The 18,283-nt window shown below is 35.4% G+C and overlaps 2 protein-coding genes across 2 annotated transcripts; both read left to right on the top strand.

The window, feature by feature from the left end:
- Positions 1 to 259: 259 nt before the first annotated feature.
- On the top strand, positions 260 to 12,156 carry LOC122593864 (zinc finger CCCH domain-containing protein 37). The gene is made up of 12 exons (XM_043766317.1): positions 260 to 587; positions 3,367 to 3,608; positions 6,528 to 6,587; positions 7,724 to 7,789; positions 7,884 to 7,940; positions 8,024 to 8,227; positions 8,422 to 8,459; positions 8,575 to 8,621; positions 8,744 to 8,859; positions 9,746 to 9,799; positions 9,953 to 10,102; positions 11,673 to 12,156. The coding sequence occupies exons 1-12, from the start codon at positions 350 to 352 to the stop codon at positions 11,829 to 11,831; spliced, it is 1,431 nt and encodes a 476-aa protein (XP_043622252.1). The 5' UTR covers positions 260 to 349; the 3' UTR covers positions 11,832 to 12,156.
- A 667-nt stretch (positions 12,157 to 12,823) lies between these two features.
- On the top strand, positions 12,824 to 17,917 carry LOC122592361 (ABC transporter D family member 2, chloroplastic-like). Its single transcript, XM_043764569.1, has 10 exons — positions 12,824 to 13,203; positions 14,114 to 14,309; positions 14,437 to 14,504; positions 14,718 to 15,044; positions 15,137 to 15,301; positions 15,499 to 15,727; positions 15,821 to 16,047; positions 16,116 to 16,416; positions 16,511 to 16,764; positions 17,498 to 17,917. Exons 1-10 carry the CDS (start codon positions 12,946 to 12,948, stop codon positions 17,648 to 17,650), a joined length of 2,178 nt encoding a protein of 725 aa, XP_043620504.1. The 5' UTR covers positions 12,824 to 12,945; the 3' UTR covers positions 17,651 to 17,917.
- The last annotated feature ends 366 nt before the right edge of the window (positions 17,918 to 18,283 follow it).

The following is an 18,283-nucleotide window of genomic DNA, read 5'->3' as shown; positions in this document are numbered from 1 at the left end:
CATCACTGCCACCATATGTGGCCATTGCCGCCGCCTGTCACCACTGCCGCTTTCACCACCACCCCCGTGTCGCTATCATCATCGTCACCGTGCTACGTGGCCACGGACATATGACTCCTAACAAAAGAATGCTACTTTTTCACTATATAACATTCGTCTAATATTGAAGGACCAAAATTGCTCCTTTTTCACTATATAACACTTTAACAACCCCAGTAGCAAAAGATTTTTAACAATTTATCTCCACTTTCTAGGGTTTCGCTTATTCAATCCATCATCCTCATCATCTATATAAATCCGTATATCTATCTATCATCGATCTGTATCTATATATTACAATAAAATCATAATGGCGAATCACCTGTACGGTTATACCGGAGCTACAAATCAGTACGTACCTGCAGATCCTTCAGCGTATAGGTATCTCGCTGCAGATCCTTCATCAACAACTTCTAATTTATATACTTATTCATCTGCTGTTGGAACTGCTTCCTCATTGTGGCCTGGTCCTCCCGGTGTCGATGTCGATGCTAGTACGACTTCCGTCGAGTCGATTTACGCCGGTTTGAAGCGGCCGGCTTCTGAAGGTACAAATTTTTCTTTTTTATTCTTCATATTCATTAATTTATGTGCTGAATTGTTATAATGAGTATATTTATATATAACTTGAATTACGATATATATAATATATATATGTTAGTTATGTAGGGTTAGGTTCTGGTGAGAACTGCGAGAACGCCTTTGTATTACTTTACAAAGTGAAGCCTTTATTAAAAAAAATTTATTTATGTTTGTTATGTGGATCAAATTTTTATTAATGATATCATAAGTTTTCCCCTTTTCGGTCGGAAAAAACTTCGCTTTGTTATTGTACACAAGCATCGAGTTGAATAAAGATGATCGTAGTCTATTTTTCTCAATTGGTATATGGACTTTAAAGAAAATAAAGGTGTTTTTTTTGTCATTGAAATTCAGGTTCTCACTGGATTCTGACTCCACACACACACGAACTGACTAATTGTACAGTTTAGTGTTGCATTTAATAAATTAGAATGTTACATTGTATATGGTGCTTCATATCCGGATTAGATATGTATGTATATATGCACATTTTGGTTGTTATGTTAAATTATCAGGAAATAATGACTATCAGTGATAGTGTATGTATCCTGTTTTGATTGAAAAATGACAACTCGGCTCGTTATCTATAATAGCTGAACTCGGTTGCAGCCCTAAGTAATAAGAAGTGGGATGAATTACATTACTATGATTTTTATTTATCGTAAGTGTTGTTTCATGGTGGATAAAAAGTGCCTCTCTTTTTACTTTTTAGATTGTGTATAGGATTTAGAAATTGGTCTCATGTTTGCATAGCTGATATCCGATAATTCACTCATTAAGGCAGAGTGAGGTTGATCCCCACAAACTCATGTTCTATTTGTGTCTTATTTTAGTTAAGTATAAATCTGGTACCAATCTTCATGTGGATAGCTTGTACGTTTTTGTCTCAAAGTCAAATAGCTCATTTTTTGAAAAGAAAACAAAACATGCAAGGACCTACATGTTTGCTACCAAGGTTATGGTTTCTATAATCTAGGATGGCTGTGCCCACATTCTTAACCCTCGTAACACATTGGTCAAAATGATGTCAACATTTCTTATTTTTTAAGTTTATGAAGGGTTGAGTTATTAAAAGCACACTTGCATTGTTTTGCTTAGTTTAAACAAAGAGCAATCTGTAACAGTGTAATTACGTTATTGAATGGTTTGTCCCTTGCTTATAATCTTTGTAAATATTGGTTCGAATTTTACCCTATGACTCTATTAGTAACAATCTCTCGCATGTTGGTATGCACTTCTCTCCTTTTCTAGTCTGCTGCTTTGATCTTTGTTATATTATGGACTTCGTATAATATTCACATACATTTTGCTGCATATTTCTAAGATAGTTAGTACCTGAATCTATAGTTAATGGTTCATGTAGATCTATAGGTGCATTTTTTTACATTGTAATATATTTTAGTCAGTATCAGTTTTTCTCCGATACGGGTGAGTTTTGGTGAATCTGTTAATCATACATTATTTTTAAATATACATACTTATATCTAGCAGATACAATCATATAAGTTATGGATGTTTATGTAGAACAAAGTTCATAAAATAAACTAGTATTTAGTTAACCCTTTTATTAGGGTAGAAGGCAAAGAGGGGAAGGATAGACTAACTGAGCCTTAATCTTCATTTATTGTACACATAATATATATCAACTATGAAACAACTTATGGTGGAAACTATAAAAGTTTCATTTAAAGAATCCAAATAATCTCGTCCCTTATAGGCTGTGCGTGTATTAGTTCATACCTTGTGATAGAATGTGTGTATGTATTAAATTAAATTTTGTAATAACAAGTTAAGTTCGGAAATTGTTTTAGAAAACACTCGTATATGATTTATACTTTATTTGTAGTGTTAATAGTGTAAATCTAGGACATAATACAAACACCCACATATAGCTGGAGTTTCTTTATGACAAATGTAGATTCTTTCATAACAAAACTTCAGTTTTTTTTTTTTTTTGTAAGTTCCTACATAAACAATGGAAAGGTAGACTATTGAACCAGAAAAATTCGGTGCAAATCATTGATTTTTCAAGTTCCAACTCCCAAGTATTATCAGTTTTTGATTCCATGTACATTGATTGTTACCAAATTTTAAACATTATGGTTGTATTTTATTTAGTTGGCTTTTAAATACAAAATTGGTGGGTAGGTCATGTTGTTTTAAACGTTAGTTCACTATGTAATTGCTTTTGAACTAAGAAGTTTAACAGGCTACACTCATGTAGAGTCGGTAGGTTTTACGGCGTAAAAGTTAATTGATTTTTTGAAAGTTCAATGCCATTTTTTCATACTTGAAGTTCAACAGTTAAATTATAATGGAATAATTGTAAGATTGATTTTGATACAAGCAACTCTATTTTATAATTTTTTTTTGTTGGAAGGCAACTATATATTATAAATTAGGTATACTTTAATCCTTATTTTGTATAAGTATCAACAAACCACAACGTGTAAGTTATATTCTTTCTATATAATATATATAATGTTTGTGTATTTGATATTTTGTTGAATCTTATCTCATTCTGGTCTTTATAATTCGCTATTATATCAGTATAGCTTATACATTATTTTGGGCTTGTTGATACATCTATAATCTTTTACTGAATAAATTATATTATATGTTACTTTCTATATATATGAACTTTAAATTCTATAATAGCTTACATATATTTACTCAAATTAATTTCATCAATAGCTTATATATTTATTTAATAACCTATTTATACGTGTGTACTATCTATCGTAGCATTATATCATCAGTCTCTTCTTGGTACCCATAATACAATTGGGCAAAGTGAAGCTTGGTATTCTACCAACCCTTTAGTCAAGCGCCCTAAATTCGCGAGCAGTTTGCCTGTATACCCGCAGAGGCCTGGAGAAAAGGATTGTGCCCATTACATGCTTACAAGAACTTGTAAGTTTGGAGATACCTGCATGTTTGACCATCCTTTGTGGGTCCCTGAGGGTGGGATCCCTGATTGGAAAGAGGTGACCTTCTATCGTTAATTTTCAGTAAATACATAGTTATACTCTATGGCTATAATGATAAGTGAACATTATTTTGTGTTTACCTAATTTATATTTTAGTTGAACATTGTATGCTTCTCTATTTTAGTTGAACATTATATGCTGCTCTTATACATAGACCTATTTTCAATGTACTATACTACTCTCTTATACATCCTAACACTGATGGTTTGCTAATAATATTCAATAGATACATAGTTGCTAATAATACACTTATGGCTATAGTTACATACACACTTGATTATGACTTATTTATATTATAGTTAAAAATTTTATCTTACTCTTATACTTGGGCCTTTTTACAACTTATACCATCTCATATTTGTCCTAACGCAGATGGTTTGTTGATAATATATATCTACAATCTACATATAGTTATATGACTATAGTTACAAACAAACATTTGATTATAACTTATTCACATTATACTCGAAAACTGGATCCTACTCCTATGTTTGGACCATTTTACAGTGTGCTAATTTTATTGGGAAAATTTCGGTTTATGTTGGCGTTTGTAAGTTCTGAGTTAGGATTTCTAAAGGTTTTTTTGATCATCAGGTTTTATTTAGTTCTTGATCTTTATCCGAACCTCCTGATTTTCAAGCTTGCATTGTAAATCTGTGATTAGTGTCTGGTGACCAGTCCTACTTGTAAATTTATCGTTTATGCTCCAGCACGGTATCTTTTTCAAATTGTTATAGTCATTTAGAATCTATACTAAAAAGTAAACTAACTTTGCTATGTCATGGATTATGATAATTCTCTCTATATATTTATATTTTATATATAGGTGTTTGAGTTTATATATAACTTTATATATTATGAATCGCTTTAGCTGCTTTACGTTACCGAGCAGGAATAAGGAAAGTACAATAAGCTGTTAAACACCTGTTGGTCTCTAATCCCCATTAGAGAGTTTTATAATGTTCTTAGAATGTGGACTTATAGGCGCTCTTTTAAATATAGAACCTGGTGTCTTTCTTTTTCTCATTTAGTGTGAAGTTCTTGCATAATGGGCTTAGTGCATGAGGATATAATAAACTTTACTTGTTTCGCTATTATGTGTGTCCAACTTAAACATCTATTGTAAGTACTCAACTCTTAGTGGGTGCTTGGTTCATCGGGAGGAATGGGAAAGGGAATATAAGGGAATGTTAAGGAATACTTTCATTGTATTAGGCTTGCTTGGTTATATCCAGGAATCATGCATCATGCCTGATTAATACTCCATATGTATATATAATTTATATATAAAATAAAATGTACAACAAAAATTTACGAACATGATTGAAGTATATCAATGCTTTTGGTGTAGATCCATCCTTTTCTGGCTTTTCAGAAAGTTAAAATATACACTGTAAATACACATCTCACACCCACAAGGCCACCATACATCTTACACCTCTTTATTTAAAATATACGACTCAACCACCACCACCTACCATTTCTGGCCACCATCACTATATTTTTTCTGGACACCATACACGTATACACACATATTTATATATACATACACGACAAACACATATGTTGATATATGAATAACACACACACACACCCATATTTACCGAATCGTGATCCTTTGTAATTAACGTCGTTGATGTGATTGTCAGAGATGGTAATGGGCGTATTTATAGTAGGGTGGTGGTGGCGTTAGTGGTGTTGGTGTTACATAGCTAACTGGTGGACTGGTAGTGGCCAGAAATGGGTTCGATGGATGAAGTGGCAGTCGGCAGTTTCGGCAGTTTGAAGGTGGCAGTGGTGGATTCCAACTGTCCTTTGTAGAGAATAGAAAAGAAGGGAAGAAGAGATTAGTGGGTAATGAATGCCTTAACCCCCAATTTATTGGGTAATGCTCCAATACTCACATTTAGGCATTGAATACTTTTCCTTTTTACAACCAAGCATTAGTATTCATTACCTTTCCCATTCCCCACCCCCAAAAACCCCCCAACAAGGCACCCCCTTACTTTTTCACGGTTGAGGTAACATGTCATCTATGTTTAGAAAGGATACACACAATAACGGAAACAACTAAAGCTGGATACACGCAATAACAGGAACACCTAAAGTTGGTTATCACACAATAAAAAAATAGGCAAAGTTGCATACATACAATAGGAACATGGTTAAAGTTAATACTTACAATAACAAAACAAACAATAGAGTTTAATACAGACAATGGAGGTTGCAAGTTGGATACTTTAATATGATAGAGTAAGAGTTTTATACGCACAATAGAGGTTTTTAAAGTTGGATACACACAATAGCAAACCGAGCAAAGTTTAATACACTTCGATGCACTATTCCCTTTCTAAACAGGAGATTTTTCGAATGGGTTCTTTATCGAAATCGAGTATTGGAATACTGAAAATCCAGTTTTTTCCATGGTGGTTTTCATTTTAGGTGTGTGGAAAGCTTATATTAGCATAGGAAAGCTTTTGATGGACGAGAAATGAAAATTATCAACAGATTTGGTTGGTCTTGGCATATGACATGATTGACAAAATGATTTTTTTCCCCTTGTTCCATAGATCCCTAGATATTTACCCTATTATTTCAAAAAACTATTGATTACAATGGTAAATTTGGTGCTGTCAATCGAAATGATGCTTAATAATGAAAGTGATTTTTTGGGCACTGTTCTTCATAAGGAGGAAAGGCATGGCTTAGTTATAGGGTAAATGATATGATACATCTCGTGGAGTAAACACCTTTTCTTTTGTCAATAACTTCTTGGCTGGCCCTACCTCCCCCCTTTTTCTTGTTTATGTAACTTTCATTATTTGTTTTTTAGTTGAAGATTTAATTTTTGACTTGTATTTGGCATGTGCTGTTTGTTTACTTTTCTTATAAATGATTTTTAGCTTTAAATGGCAGGTCCCAGTCGGTGTTCCTATCGAATCTCTTCCAGAGAGGCCTGGAGCCCAAGATTGCCCGGTATGCTTTTTCTTGTTAGTTTAACTGTTGATCATTTACGGTGTTCTACATATCCAGCATCATTGTATTTATTTTATTGGAATTAGGATGAATATATATATATATATATATGTATCTATATAGGGGAAAGATAAAATGAGTCCAGCTTATTTAGAGTCCAAAAAAAGTCCATTGATTTTCTTCCATCTCTTCCAATTCCAACCACCTCCTACCACCACCACCATCATCTTCGACCACCACCATGATCATCCGGCGACGGCGACCATCTCCAGCGAGACTTACACATGTGTAAGTAAAGTACAACTTATGTACACAACAATGAAGGTTAAAGGCGGAGCCCTTCAATACATGGCACTATGGCAGTGGCCAAGGGCGGAACCCGTCAGTCCATGGCGGAGCCATAGCGGCTAAGGGCGGAGCCCGTTAGGTAGATCACCCATCACTGGTCACCCCCTATGACCTATCACCCTCTATAACCTATCACACTATGACCTATCACCCTCAATGACCTATCACCCCCACCAGCTTTGGTTTATGAATATCCTTAAGGGCGAAGCCCGCTCTGAATCATAATTTTTGACAACCACCACCACTAGCCACCATCATCGCCGGAAAGTTAACTTACACATGTGTAAGTCTCGCCGGATATGGTCGCCGTCACCGGAGGATCATGGTGGTGGCTGGAGATGATGGTGGTGGTGGTGGTGGTCGGAGTTAACTTACACATGTGTAAGCTACATGGACTTATATGGACTCAAATTAGCTAGGCTCAATTTATCCCACTATATATATATATATATATATTTGCTTGTCCGTGCTTGGTTCAATTGACAATGCTGTGTGGAGGTGTAGTGTCTGAATTTGAGTGTCCCTAATAAAGTAATATTGCCGTATCAAGAAAGCGACACATTTAAGGACCACAAGGGGCTATTATTTACCATAAAAGTTATTCTTTCGGAACAGTTTTGACAATGCATAAAGCTTTGTTATGAAATACTCCAGATAAAAATTTTATGATCAATTATTATCTTCGTATATGATTTATAATCTGATTTGATCATATATATATATATATATATATTTGTGGTGATACACAAATGAATGTTCCAGTGCAAGTAAATTGTTTTTTTATGCAGTACTTTTTGAAGACCCAAACGTGCAAGTTTGGTCCCAGGTGCAGATTTAATCACCCAAAAGATAAGGTTGCTTTTTCTATGTATTTATTTGCACTGTGATATACTGGTTTGATCTGCATTCATGTTTGAACTAATAAGTTGCTGGTTAATGCATTTGCAGTCTGCCGAAAACAATGATGGCTCTTTACCAGAGAGACCATCTGAGCCCCCATGTGTGGTACGAGTGCTGCACTTTTACCTTTATTAGCCATTTCGTTTATTAATGCATTTAACATGCTAGACATGTCAATATGTAAGCAGTTCTACATGAAGACTGGCATATGTAAATTTGGTTCAACCTGCAAATTCCATCACCCGAAGGACATCTCTATACCAACTGCCGGTGCGGAAAATGGTCATGGTGGGCATGCGACCACTGGCGGGACGAATGGAAACCTGACACCTTCAGTGCCCCTTTTTACCCCTGCGTTGATGCATAACTCAAAGGGCCTACCTATTAGACTGGTAATAAGCTTGGTAGAAATATATTATAATGTTATTGCATTTATAACTCTTCTTTATGGGGCGGTGGTTGACTAATGAATGTTTCATGAATCCTCAAGCTGTTGATGTGTTCTTGTGTATGCATGCCTTCCAATCACCTATTCTTACATTTTACTTGTTTGTTGTCACCTTTTTTTTGCTGATTAATAAAACAGGGTGAAGCAGACTGCCCATTCTACCTGAAAACGGGAAGGTTAGCACTCTGACAAGTTCATTAAAGTTTCTGTACATCATCTTTTCTGATTAGATACAAGAATGATAAACTGCGTATCAGTTTCCTGATTCGAGTCTTACTTTTCATGTTTCAGCTGCAAGTATGGGGCCACTTGTCGCTATAATCATCCAGAGAGATATGGTAGGTGATGAGAAAAGTTTATATTTTTGTTCTTGTTGGCTATGTCATAGTCTCTTTTCTGTGAAGTTTCTTCACTGTGCAATTGTGCATACTTGATGATTGGTTTCTACTACTTCATGCAGCATTCGATCCGTCTAGTGCCATTGTATCCAATCCGGTTGCTCAATGGAACTATGCTTATGCTACCCCAGCTGCCTCTGTGCTGCAAACTGTTGATCCACGGATTGCTCAAACAACGGTAAAGTAGAAGATTATAAGCATGTTTTAAATAGCATATTAGTGTTCATAGTATTTCTAGCATGTTAGCTGTCAGTTCAAACTTTTGAACTTTTTGTTTTTGTTATAGCATGCTCTGTATGCCATATTTATTGTCAAAAAAGTCATTTATAGAGTTTTTTTAAAGTCACTACGGATTTATTTGTATTTGATACATAAATCTATGCCACTGAATATAAATACAACTGGTAGCATGAAGTACGGCCTCCATGACTATATTAGCGTGGTTGATTCATGTAAAATAACTGCTATATGTGGACAAGACGTTATTAATTGACATTGGGTGATTAACCAATCAGTCAAACAGCATTTTGTGAAGGTCATTTTCAACCATGGGTAGAATTTCAAAACATTGTTAAAATTGAAATGGGTTGAAAGTCATCAAGGTTTTCTTTTATATGCTTGAAACATCTTAAATTGTTCTATTAAAGGAACTAGATTGTAAATAACCTGCTTTTTAAATTTAAATTGATAAAACTAAAATATGTATAAGGTTCATGAAAAGTGGACAAAGAAGTGTTGACGGGCCAGCCCAAGCGACACTTACCTGTTTAAACTTGCATTTATGTTTACCTTTTTCGACTAATCCTCAAACCTTCCCTTCTAATATTGTGTGGGTGATAGATAGCCTTTTTAGATGATCTTGCGACTCATGGCTATTCCCCTAAAATCTGCACACTTTGTTTTGACCAATAATTACTTGTACAATTTGGTTGGTTTGTGTCCTTTCGTGTCTGTCATTTTGTTTTTGGTTGAAGGGAGATGTTCAGATGGTTGGTATATTACTTTCTCGTTTACCCTTATCCTTGCTAACTGCTGATCTGTAATTTGTATTTTTCCCATCGCAGCTTGGTTTGGCTCCAACTCTCTACCCTCAACGACCTGGCCAGTCAGAATGTGATGTGAGTATCTGTATAGTTCATGTGGCATGTTAACACTCCGTGTCAGATCTAATCATTTGTTCCTAGACAATCCAGCAATAATTGAGATCTTCATAGCTAATTTGTTTTTGTTTTTGTTTTGGATTTTGTGTTTTTACTTTCTTTCTTTTACAGCATTATATGAAAACTGGGGAGTGCATGTTTGGGGAGAGATGCAAATTTCATCACCCCCTTGACAGGACAGCGCCTTTACTGTCAGCACAAGCACAAGAATCTCAACAGAACAATGTCAAGCTTACTCTTGCCGGTCTTCCAAGAAGAGAGGTATGCTCTAATCTGAATTACCATCCCATGGTTTTGGTTTGCATTCCAAGAATCTCCAACCTTTCACATTGTAAACCCAGTTTTAAACCGTTACATCATCAATAAAATAATTAATTGAATAATACATTTTATTAAATATAGAAAACAGATGAAATAAAGAAAAGAAAAGAAAAGAAGATAAGTTAAAAAACCCATATATGTCTTAAATAATTTAAGAAGGGTTAGGCTCATATATGGAATCTGGGGGTTGGAAACAAAAGAAGAGGAATCCGCCAGGGCTGCAAACATGTACACAGACAGTTACATAGTAAATCTCACTATGCCATCTTTGGGTGTTCGCCCTGCCAAGATTCGAGCCGGACCTCCAATATCCCTTTCTACTTTTTGCGCAGATTAGTTCATATCAATGATCATCACAGCCATTACACACACACACACACCACATCCAATGTATATAGCTGTTGCTGAAAAAGAAAACAAAACTTAACCTTTCACCTCGGACGAGCTGAAGGGAACCCGCTCGACTTGACCTTTCGTGCTGGCCTTGGCGCAAAAGGGGTTTAACGTGGACCTCAGTCAATGCCATGGAGACCCTCTAAGACACTATCAATGTGTGAGCAAAAGAAAGTTCTGTTAACTATTTTATACACAATACCTAAAAAGAAAATGGTACAAAAACCACTGGAGTATGGCTATTCACTTACTGTGACATTAATCTCGGTAGAAAATTAATCCAACCACCAACTGACTGGCAACTAGACCAAAGAGGTGGAGACATATGTAGTTATGAACATTCTTTGCTAAATTATACTCCCACTAGGTTGATCTGCACAAATATAAATCTATCCACTCGTGTAGTTTTAGGCCGCAGATGTCTGCTTTTCTTGACATGCCAAAAGTGTAGAGATATAAGCTAATGTTATCTCTTCACTCTTCAGCTACAAAAGAGTTGATATGAGCTCAGATTAATCTCTTTAACCTAAGCTCATATTTGAGTTGATAGCTTGAGTCTTGACGAGCCTTAATAACGTAGGCTCCAGCTCCACTTGATGATTCTAGATGGCTCTAGCTTAGCTCTAAAAGCTCGAATATTAATTCAAAAAAGTATTTTTGATAACAAAATAAAAACCATTATATGCTTCATTTACTCGATTATTACCAATGGATATTACAGGAAAAGAAAACCCCGCCATATTCTTAGCCTGATGAGATGAACTTACGTAGAGATTATAGTTGGACACCTTGATCCTTGATTTTTCTCCTTTTTGTATTGACTTTTATTTTAGTAAATTTATTGTTAGCCGTTAAATGTGATTACAAAAACAAAATTGCTACGATAATAATCTAAATTTTTTGAAGAGTGTTTCACCAATCATTAAAAATTCATTGTGGGTATTTGACCCATAACCTCTTTAGTTTTACTATTATTTAGACATTCTGCGATCCATGGCTACATGAACAGTCATGAACTTGAACGGCTTTTGGAAATTTCATCATTTTATATCTCTTCCCAGTTTTCTTAATGCATTTGATGCATCTCGTTGAACTTCTGTTATGTACACTTGGACAGGGTGCTGTAAATTGCCCATACTACATGAAGACCGGCGCTTGCAAGTATGGTCCAACATGCAAGTTTGACCACCCACCCCCTGGAGAGGTCATGGCTACCACAACACAAGCAACATCTACAACCGCTGCTGGCGGTGAAGAAGTCAAAGATGGTCAATAGGGGAAAGAAACCGATTAAGCAAGGTAGCTTTGCTTTGGTACTACCCTGTTCTTAAGAACGTTTTGGAGGAAATTTGGTCTTGGATGTTTTTAATTATATGTAGCGTCATTTGTTTGATATAATCATTTCATAATTACTACTGTTGTCTTTTAAGTTAGTATGATTTGATATACTTCATCTGTATTGGTTTCGGTGTAATCATAACCGTTGACATTGATTACATGATGTGCAACAGCAACTCAGCAAGACTAGAGATAGGGTTTCTTGCAGTGTCTGAATTCCATTAATTACTATATATTCTCCTATATTTCACCATTCTTTTAACCAAGTTAAAAATATCTGATATGCCTGTATCAATTAGTCTAACACCATAACTGGTTTTTGGATCATCCAATTATCCAAACAATGCAAAAAAAGTTTCCGTCTCATTTTAGTTGTCATGTTGACTAACTTTGATCATAAATAACTGTGTTTGTGTCATGTAACACTTGGTATAAAATATATGAATGAATTGGGTTTTAATGTATTTTTCGTTTATATAAGGATCATCAACTACTATATAGTACAAACAAAGTTATTTACGGTCAAAGTTAGTCAACATGACAACTAAAATGGGACAAAGGGAACTTACTGAAAACGGAAAGGAGTTTTAAAAGTATTTGGATGTACATCACCAATATTTAGTCGTGCACTATTAAACAAACTTTAAATTCTACTCAAGCATGTTTGGTGATGTATAGTTTAAAATTTTAAACTGCTGCAAAGTTGGTTTCTTTACAAGGGGTAAATACTACAAACACAAATTTAGCGTCTGAACTCAATTAAGAGGAAACATCTTCTGATAAATTTAATATATTTTTTTTTGTTAGTGCTCGTCCTCTTTGCGTTCAAGTAGAGGCATAACTGTTTGCTTTTCACCTCGTTAATGTTTTTGACGGGATTAGATATTGTTAGATGAATTTCGATTTTTAAAAAAGAGATGTGGCGCATGAAGGAACCGTTTGTTTATTATTTTTGTTATTAATATATGGATAACCTGTGACTGTGAATATATCAATCAATCAATAATTTCAACCAACCACACACACAAGCACGCAAATCCTGAAACGGAAATATGAATGCTACTGTTTTCGTCACTTACAATCACCAAACAACAACATCAATAGGATGTTATAATAATAATTATTCTAACAACAATAACAATTACAATAGCTTCAGCAGCAGCACCATTTCCTTCACCATTTCCAAATCCTCTAAATCTGTCCAAATGAAACGACGCAAAAATATTAAATTTAAACCTCTTTCGTCGCAGTCGTCGTCTTCCGTCACATCTCCGGCTGATCCGCCTGTTACTCCAACCAAACCAGAAGAGGTATTATCTATCATTCTATCTATATGTATATGTATTAATGTATATATGTACACACACACACACATATATATATGCGGATTTTGTGTATCTAGACGCATCTTGTAAACAGATGCAGAGTGAATGTAGTGCGATTAATAATTTTAGGAATTGTGTATCTAGACTTAGCGTGTAAACAGATGCATATCGAAAAGCGCTAGTAATGTTGATACCAGAATCTCTTAAAAAAGTTGAAAATGAGACAACGATAGATTAAATTACATGTTAATTTATGTGTCGTAAGTCCAATCGCATCCGAAAAGTGATGGAGATCGGATGAGAACGAAAAAAGTTAATAATTAAGTAAAGTATGTGCTTATTTTATCCGTTCACATGTGAACAGAGTTGATCAAATCATTCAAATATGATTCAACATGTAACTGATTAGTTCTGGTTTGAGATTTTGTATGTGTTAATGTGGGAGGGTTTAAAATACGGATTTTGATATTTGGTAACAATTACTAACTACACATGAATTTGAGGAATGCACGAGGAATTAGGTATTATTTACGAAATTTATATCACCACTGAAGTTCTTGATGAAATTCGAAAGTGTTAACTTGATACATTCACGACTATCTATTGTGAAGTTCTTGACATTTTGCAATGGTTGATTATTTGAAGCTGTATCAGTTCGTGTAAGGTTGATAAACACTGAACTAGTGATTTTTTTGACTTGTATGTTTAGATTTAGAAATGCGAGTAGCTCTTGCGGTTTTTACCAGATACTTGGTTTTTATTTAATGCCGACTCTATATGTATGTCTATTGTATACTGCTATTTATATATTGAAAATTGTGTGAAACATGTTTGTAGTTTGTTAACTGGGTTTGATTTGATACTTATATGTTTATATTGTTTTATCTAATATCAGAATGTGCCGAGAAAGGGGCCTGATCTGCCAACGCTGTTCAGGAGATTTTATAAAGTGGCTGCACCATATTGGTTTTCAGATGATAAAGTTCAAGCAAGGATACAATTGGCATCAGTGTTTGCTCTAACTTTAGGAACTACTGGAATTAGTGTCGGGTTCAATTTTCTGGGTCGTGATTTCTATAATGCACTTGCTAGTAAGGATTGGAATCTATATTCACATACACCACACCCACACACACTGCTGATTCTGACTTATCTCATTCGGTGTTCTTTTGCCATTATCTGAGTATCCTAATTCAGTGTTTACGTAAATTGTGCTAGATAAAGATCAAGAACAGTTTACCACACAACTAACGTACTACCTTGCTGCTTTTGCTGGTGGAATTCCGGTGAGCACATTGCTGCATTCTTTTAGGTATTGCTCACCTGTCTTCTTGAAAAAATTTCCACTGTTGCTACCAATACGGTGCTACTTTTTTTTTGGTGAAAATGATAGTGGAATTGCTGCATATATGGTCAAACAAAGTAGCTTAATATCAAATATCCTTGTAAGATTTAGGTTAGCTGCTAGTCCTGCTCATTCTGCATATTGTTTTTTTTAGATCTTTGTGTTTAGAGATTATGCAAGAGAAACTCTTGCTTTGAGGTGGAGATCTTGGATGACGAAGTATTACATGGAGCGTTATCTCAAGAATCAAACGTTTTACCAGATACAGTCTCAATCCATTATTGATAACCCTGATCAACGGATTGTTGATGATTTGAGTTCTTTCACGGGAACATCACTTTCATTCTCTTTGACCCTCTTTAATGCCATGGTGGACTTGATATCTTTCAGCAACATACTGTTTGGCATATATCCACCTCTATTTGTTGTTCTTATAGTATATTCGCTTGGTGGAACAGCCATCAGCATTTTCCTTGGGAAGGTGAGATTTCCATCTTTTAAAATTTGAGGTTGCAAATACATCAGATGTATATTATTATATTAACCAGTGGCATTATTGCATGCTATTTATAGGGCCTGGTCAACCTGAATTTTATGCAAGAGAAAATGGAAGCAGATTTTCGTTATGGGCTTGTACGTGTTCGAGAAAATGCCGAGTCAATTGCGTTTTATGGTGGCGAGGAAAATGAAATTAAACTTCTTTTGCAGCGGTTCAGTAGTGCTTTCGGAAATTTAACTGTATGAAATCCTGTTAGTACCCTTACATTTTTGTGCTTACATTCAAATATTAGGTTGCATGGAATTACAATCTGGATCATTACAACACATCTTTATTTTAGATACAAAATGATAATGATGTATGGAGACAATATCGCCAACGCATTTGTCACAAAGTTGACCTTATTTAATACTTTTATTTTATGTTCAATTCACAGCAATTGTTGATATCTTCAAGAAACCTCGAGTTTTTCACCAGCGGTTATCGCTACTTGATTCAGATTCTTCCTGCTGCAGTTGTTGCACCCATGTTCTTCTCTGGAAAGATTGAATTTGGTGTTATAAATCAGTCTGTGTCTGCTTTTAATCATATTCTTGGAGATTTTTCCCTCATCGTATATCAATTTCAGGCTATCAGTGCCTTTTCAGCAGTCATTGATCGATTAGGTACATCTTAGCTCATATCACATCATTCGAAACTTAAATCTTCCAACTCTACATTGGAAGTCAAGCCTTAGTTTAATATAATAATTCATGCAGGGGAATTTGATGATGTCTTGGACAGCACCAGTTCTAATGGTCCTGTGGAAGCTTCAGATGAGATTCAATTAACATATTGCAGTGTGAAGGACTCGCCGAAGCCCATGAAAGTTCTAGAGATCCAAAATCTGTTGGAGATTGAGAGTTTGACCGTACAGACTCCCACAAATAAAGCCCTGCTCATCAGGGATTTGTCACTGGAAGTCTGCAACAACGAACATTTGCTGGTTAGGACTCTATATTGACTATTTATTATATTTGTTGACTGTTTGTTGACTATTTAATTCAATGGCAGATTACTGGACCAAGTGGGAGTGGGAAAACATCTTTGTTAAGAGCCATTGCTGGTCTTTGGCGTACTGGTAGTGGAAAGATCACATTTTATGCTAAATATGCACCAGATGTGGCTCATAATGAAGAAACCATAGTGGATGAAAGTAAGGTTGGCGATAAAATATCAAAATACCGGGATTTTAAAGGTGTATTTTTCCTTCCCCAAAGGCCGTATATGGTTTTAGGAACCCTTCGGCAACAGCTGCTTTATCCCACTTGGCCTGATGTTTCAGATTCTACTCCACATGACTCCAAAATTACTGGTATGCTTTTAGAAGTTGGCGTTTGTTTTGAGTTGACTTTGCCACTTTGGTCTTGAAAAATATTATAAATTTGTGATTGTTAATCTACATACAGATTCAGTGGTTTCCCTTGATAATGTTAGCGCACGATCTCAGCAGCCTACTACAGATGATTTGATCCAAGCTTTAGAAGATGTGCATCTTGGCTTTTTGTTGTCACGTTTCAGCGGTCTAGATACAATCAATGAATGGTCGAGTGTTCTCTCCCTTGGTGAGCAGCAACGGCTTGCGTTTGCACGTTTGTTGCTCTCTCGACCAGACCTGGTTCTTTTGGATGAATCAACAAGTGCTCTAGATGAAGCCAATGAGGTACTTCTTTAACAATATTACAGATGCCATCATTGGGGTCCGGGCAGGTTGGGTAACTAGCCGACATGGGATTGTACCAATTCTAATATGGGGCAAAACTTGGGTTGACCCGAACACTTTTTTACTCGTTATTGATACCTTCTTATATAAATAGTTAGTATCCAGTATGATTCTTAAAATGTACTATTTGAATAATATAATTTCTTGAATAAAATGATTTAGGAGGTTCTATGCATTTAAAATACATTTTGGTGACATTTTGCCCATGTGGCCCGTTTGAAAAGTTTCGGATTAAGCTAGTATTTTTTTTTTTTGCCCATTGCAGATAATAGAACCTGAATTGACCTTATTCATAGGTAGATTGATAAAAATTGCATTGAACTATACTAGCTTCGTTACAGTCTTGGAAGATGCCACTTGTAAATTATTTCAATCAATTATAAGATTTTTACTCGATTGATTTTTTCCACAAAATGTGCATACACCCAGCAAATTAATGAAGAAATATGTCCAGTTACTTTTATGTTTAAACACTATGGCACTATCACAGTTAGGTAAAGTCACAAAGATGTCTCATTGTTTAGAGGTTTTGTTTTACCGCGACTATTCATTGAAAATTGACATAATACATACTGAAATGTTCAATGAGTTATACTGCAATTCTTGAATGGATTAGGCGGTATCAAAGTTTTGTTACTATTGTCGCTAACACGATACATGCTTATGTTTGCAGGCTCGCTTGTATGAAAAAATTAATGCAGCAGGAATTACATATATAAGTATTGGCCACCGGACAAGCCTTCTTAAATTCCATAAAAAGGCTTTGCGGATCTCACCGGTTGATGTGGCCTCTAACCAGCCAAATTGGTCTATAGAATCCTTGTAGAGTTGAACAGCAATTCTTGAACGGATATTTAGTGTTCAAAACCAATTCTTGTTGGTGCAGGGTCGATTATTGTTTACAGGACAAAGACCACCATGATTAATTACATGGTTTTGAATTATTCCTGAGAGTAATTGGTCCGCGTTCCGTGATCATCTAGAAGATTGATGGTCATAACGACCCTAAAGACAACTGATAGGTTCTTATACTTTTGTGAAATTTGCTGTTTATATTCGTAATCGTTAAATGGCATTGTATGTTGTAGTGAAATTCTTTCATGACTTCACATCTGTAAGTCTGCCACCTATTTCAAGCTCACCAACTGGGACCTGAACAACCGTCATAGCTAGGGTCCTACACAATCTGGAATAATGAGCCCTAGTCCTATCAGCTCTTCTAGCCAGGGAAAGTAGGCTTAAAGCCTCTGGGAGTTCACTAAGCATTTCTTTAATCTTCTCCAAGCTCATGGTCTCTAAAACTGTAGGCCTTGGGACAACTGACAAAAATTTCACCATAATGCGTGTCCCTTTACTACACACTCCGCCATTGGACGTCCAATACCATGAACTACAAATCTTTTTACAAACATTAAAGAGTTGGGAAACATCCGTACAAGATTCCAGTATCGCTAATTAT

Source organism: Erigeron canadensis, chromosome 3 (genome assembly GCF_010389155.1).
Source record: "Erigeron canadensis isolate Cc75 chromosome 3, C_canadensis_v1, whole genome shotgun sequence".
In the NCBI taxonomy this organism is placed as follows: Eukaryota; Viridiplantae; Streptophyta; class Magnoliopsida; order Asterales; family Asteraceae; genus Erigeron; species Erigeron canadensis.
This window is presented reverse-complemented; position numbering and strand designations above follow the sequence as displayed.

What these genes read in the sequence shown, in the direction of transcription:
- LOC122593864 (XM_043766317.1), top strand. Translation starts at nt 350, where the DNA reads ATGGCGAATCACCTGTACGGTTATACCGGAGCTACAAATCAGTACGTA. An exon ending in GAAGCGGCCGGCTTCTGAAG is followed by an intron (nt 588 to 3,366) that starts GTACAAATTTTT and finishes TATCTATCGTAG; the next exon opens with CATTATATCATCAGTCTCTT. An exon ending in TAATCATCCAGAGAGATATG is followed by an intron (nt 8,622 to 8,743) that starts GTAGGTGATGAG and finishes TACTTCATGCAG; the next exon opens with CATTCGATCCGTCTAGTGCC.
- LOC122592361 (XM_043764569.1), top strand. Translation starts at nt 12,946, where the DNA reads ATGAATGCTACTGTTTTCGTCACTTACAATCACCAAACAACAACATCA. An exon ending in CTTTTGCTGGTGGAATTCCG is followed by an intron (nt 14,505 to 14,717) that starts GTGAGCACATTG and finishes TGTTTTTTTTAG; the next exon opens with ATCTTTGTGTTTAGAGATTA. An exon ending in AGCAGTCATTGATCGATTAG is followed by an intron (nt 15,728 to 15,820) that starts GTACATCTTAGC and finishes TAATTCATGCAG; the next exon opens with GGGAATTTGATGATGTCTTG.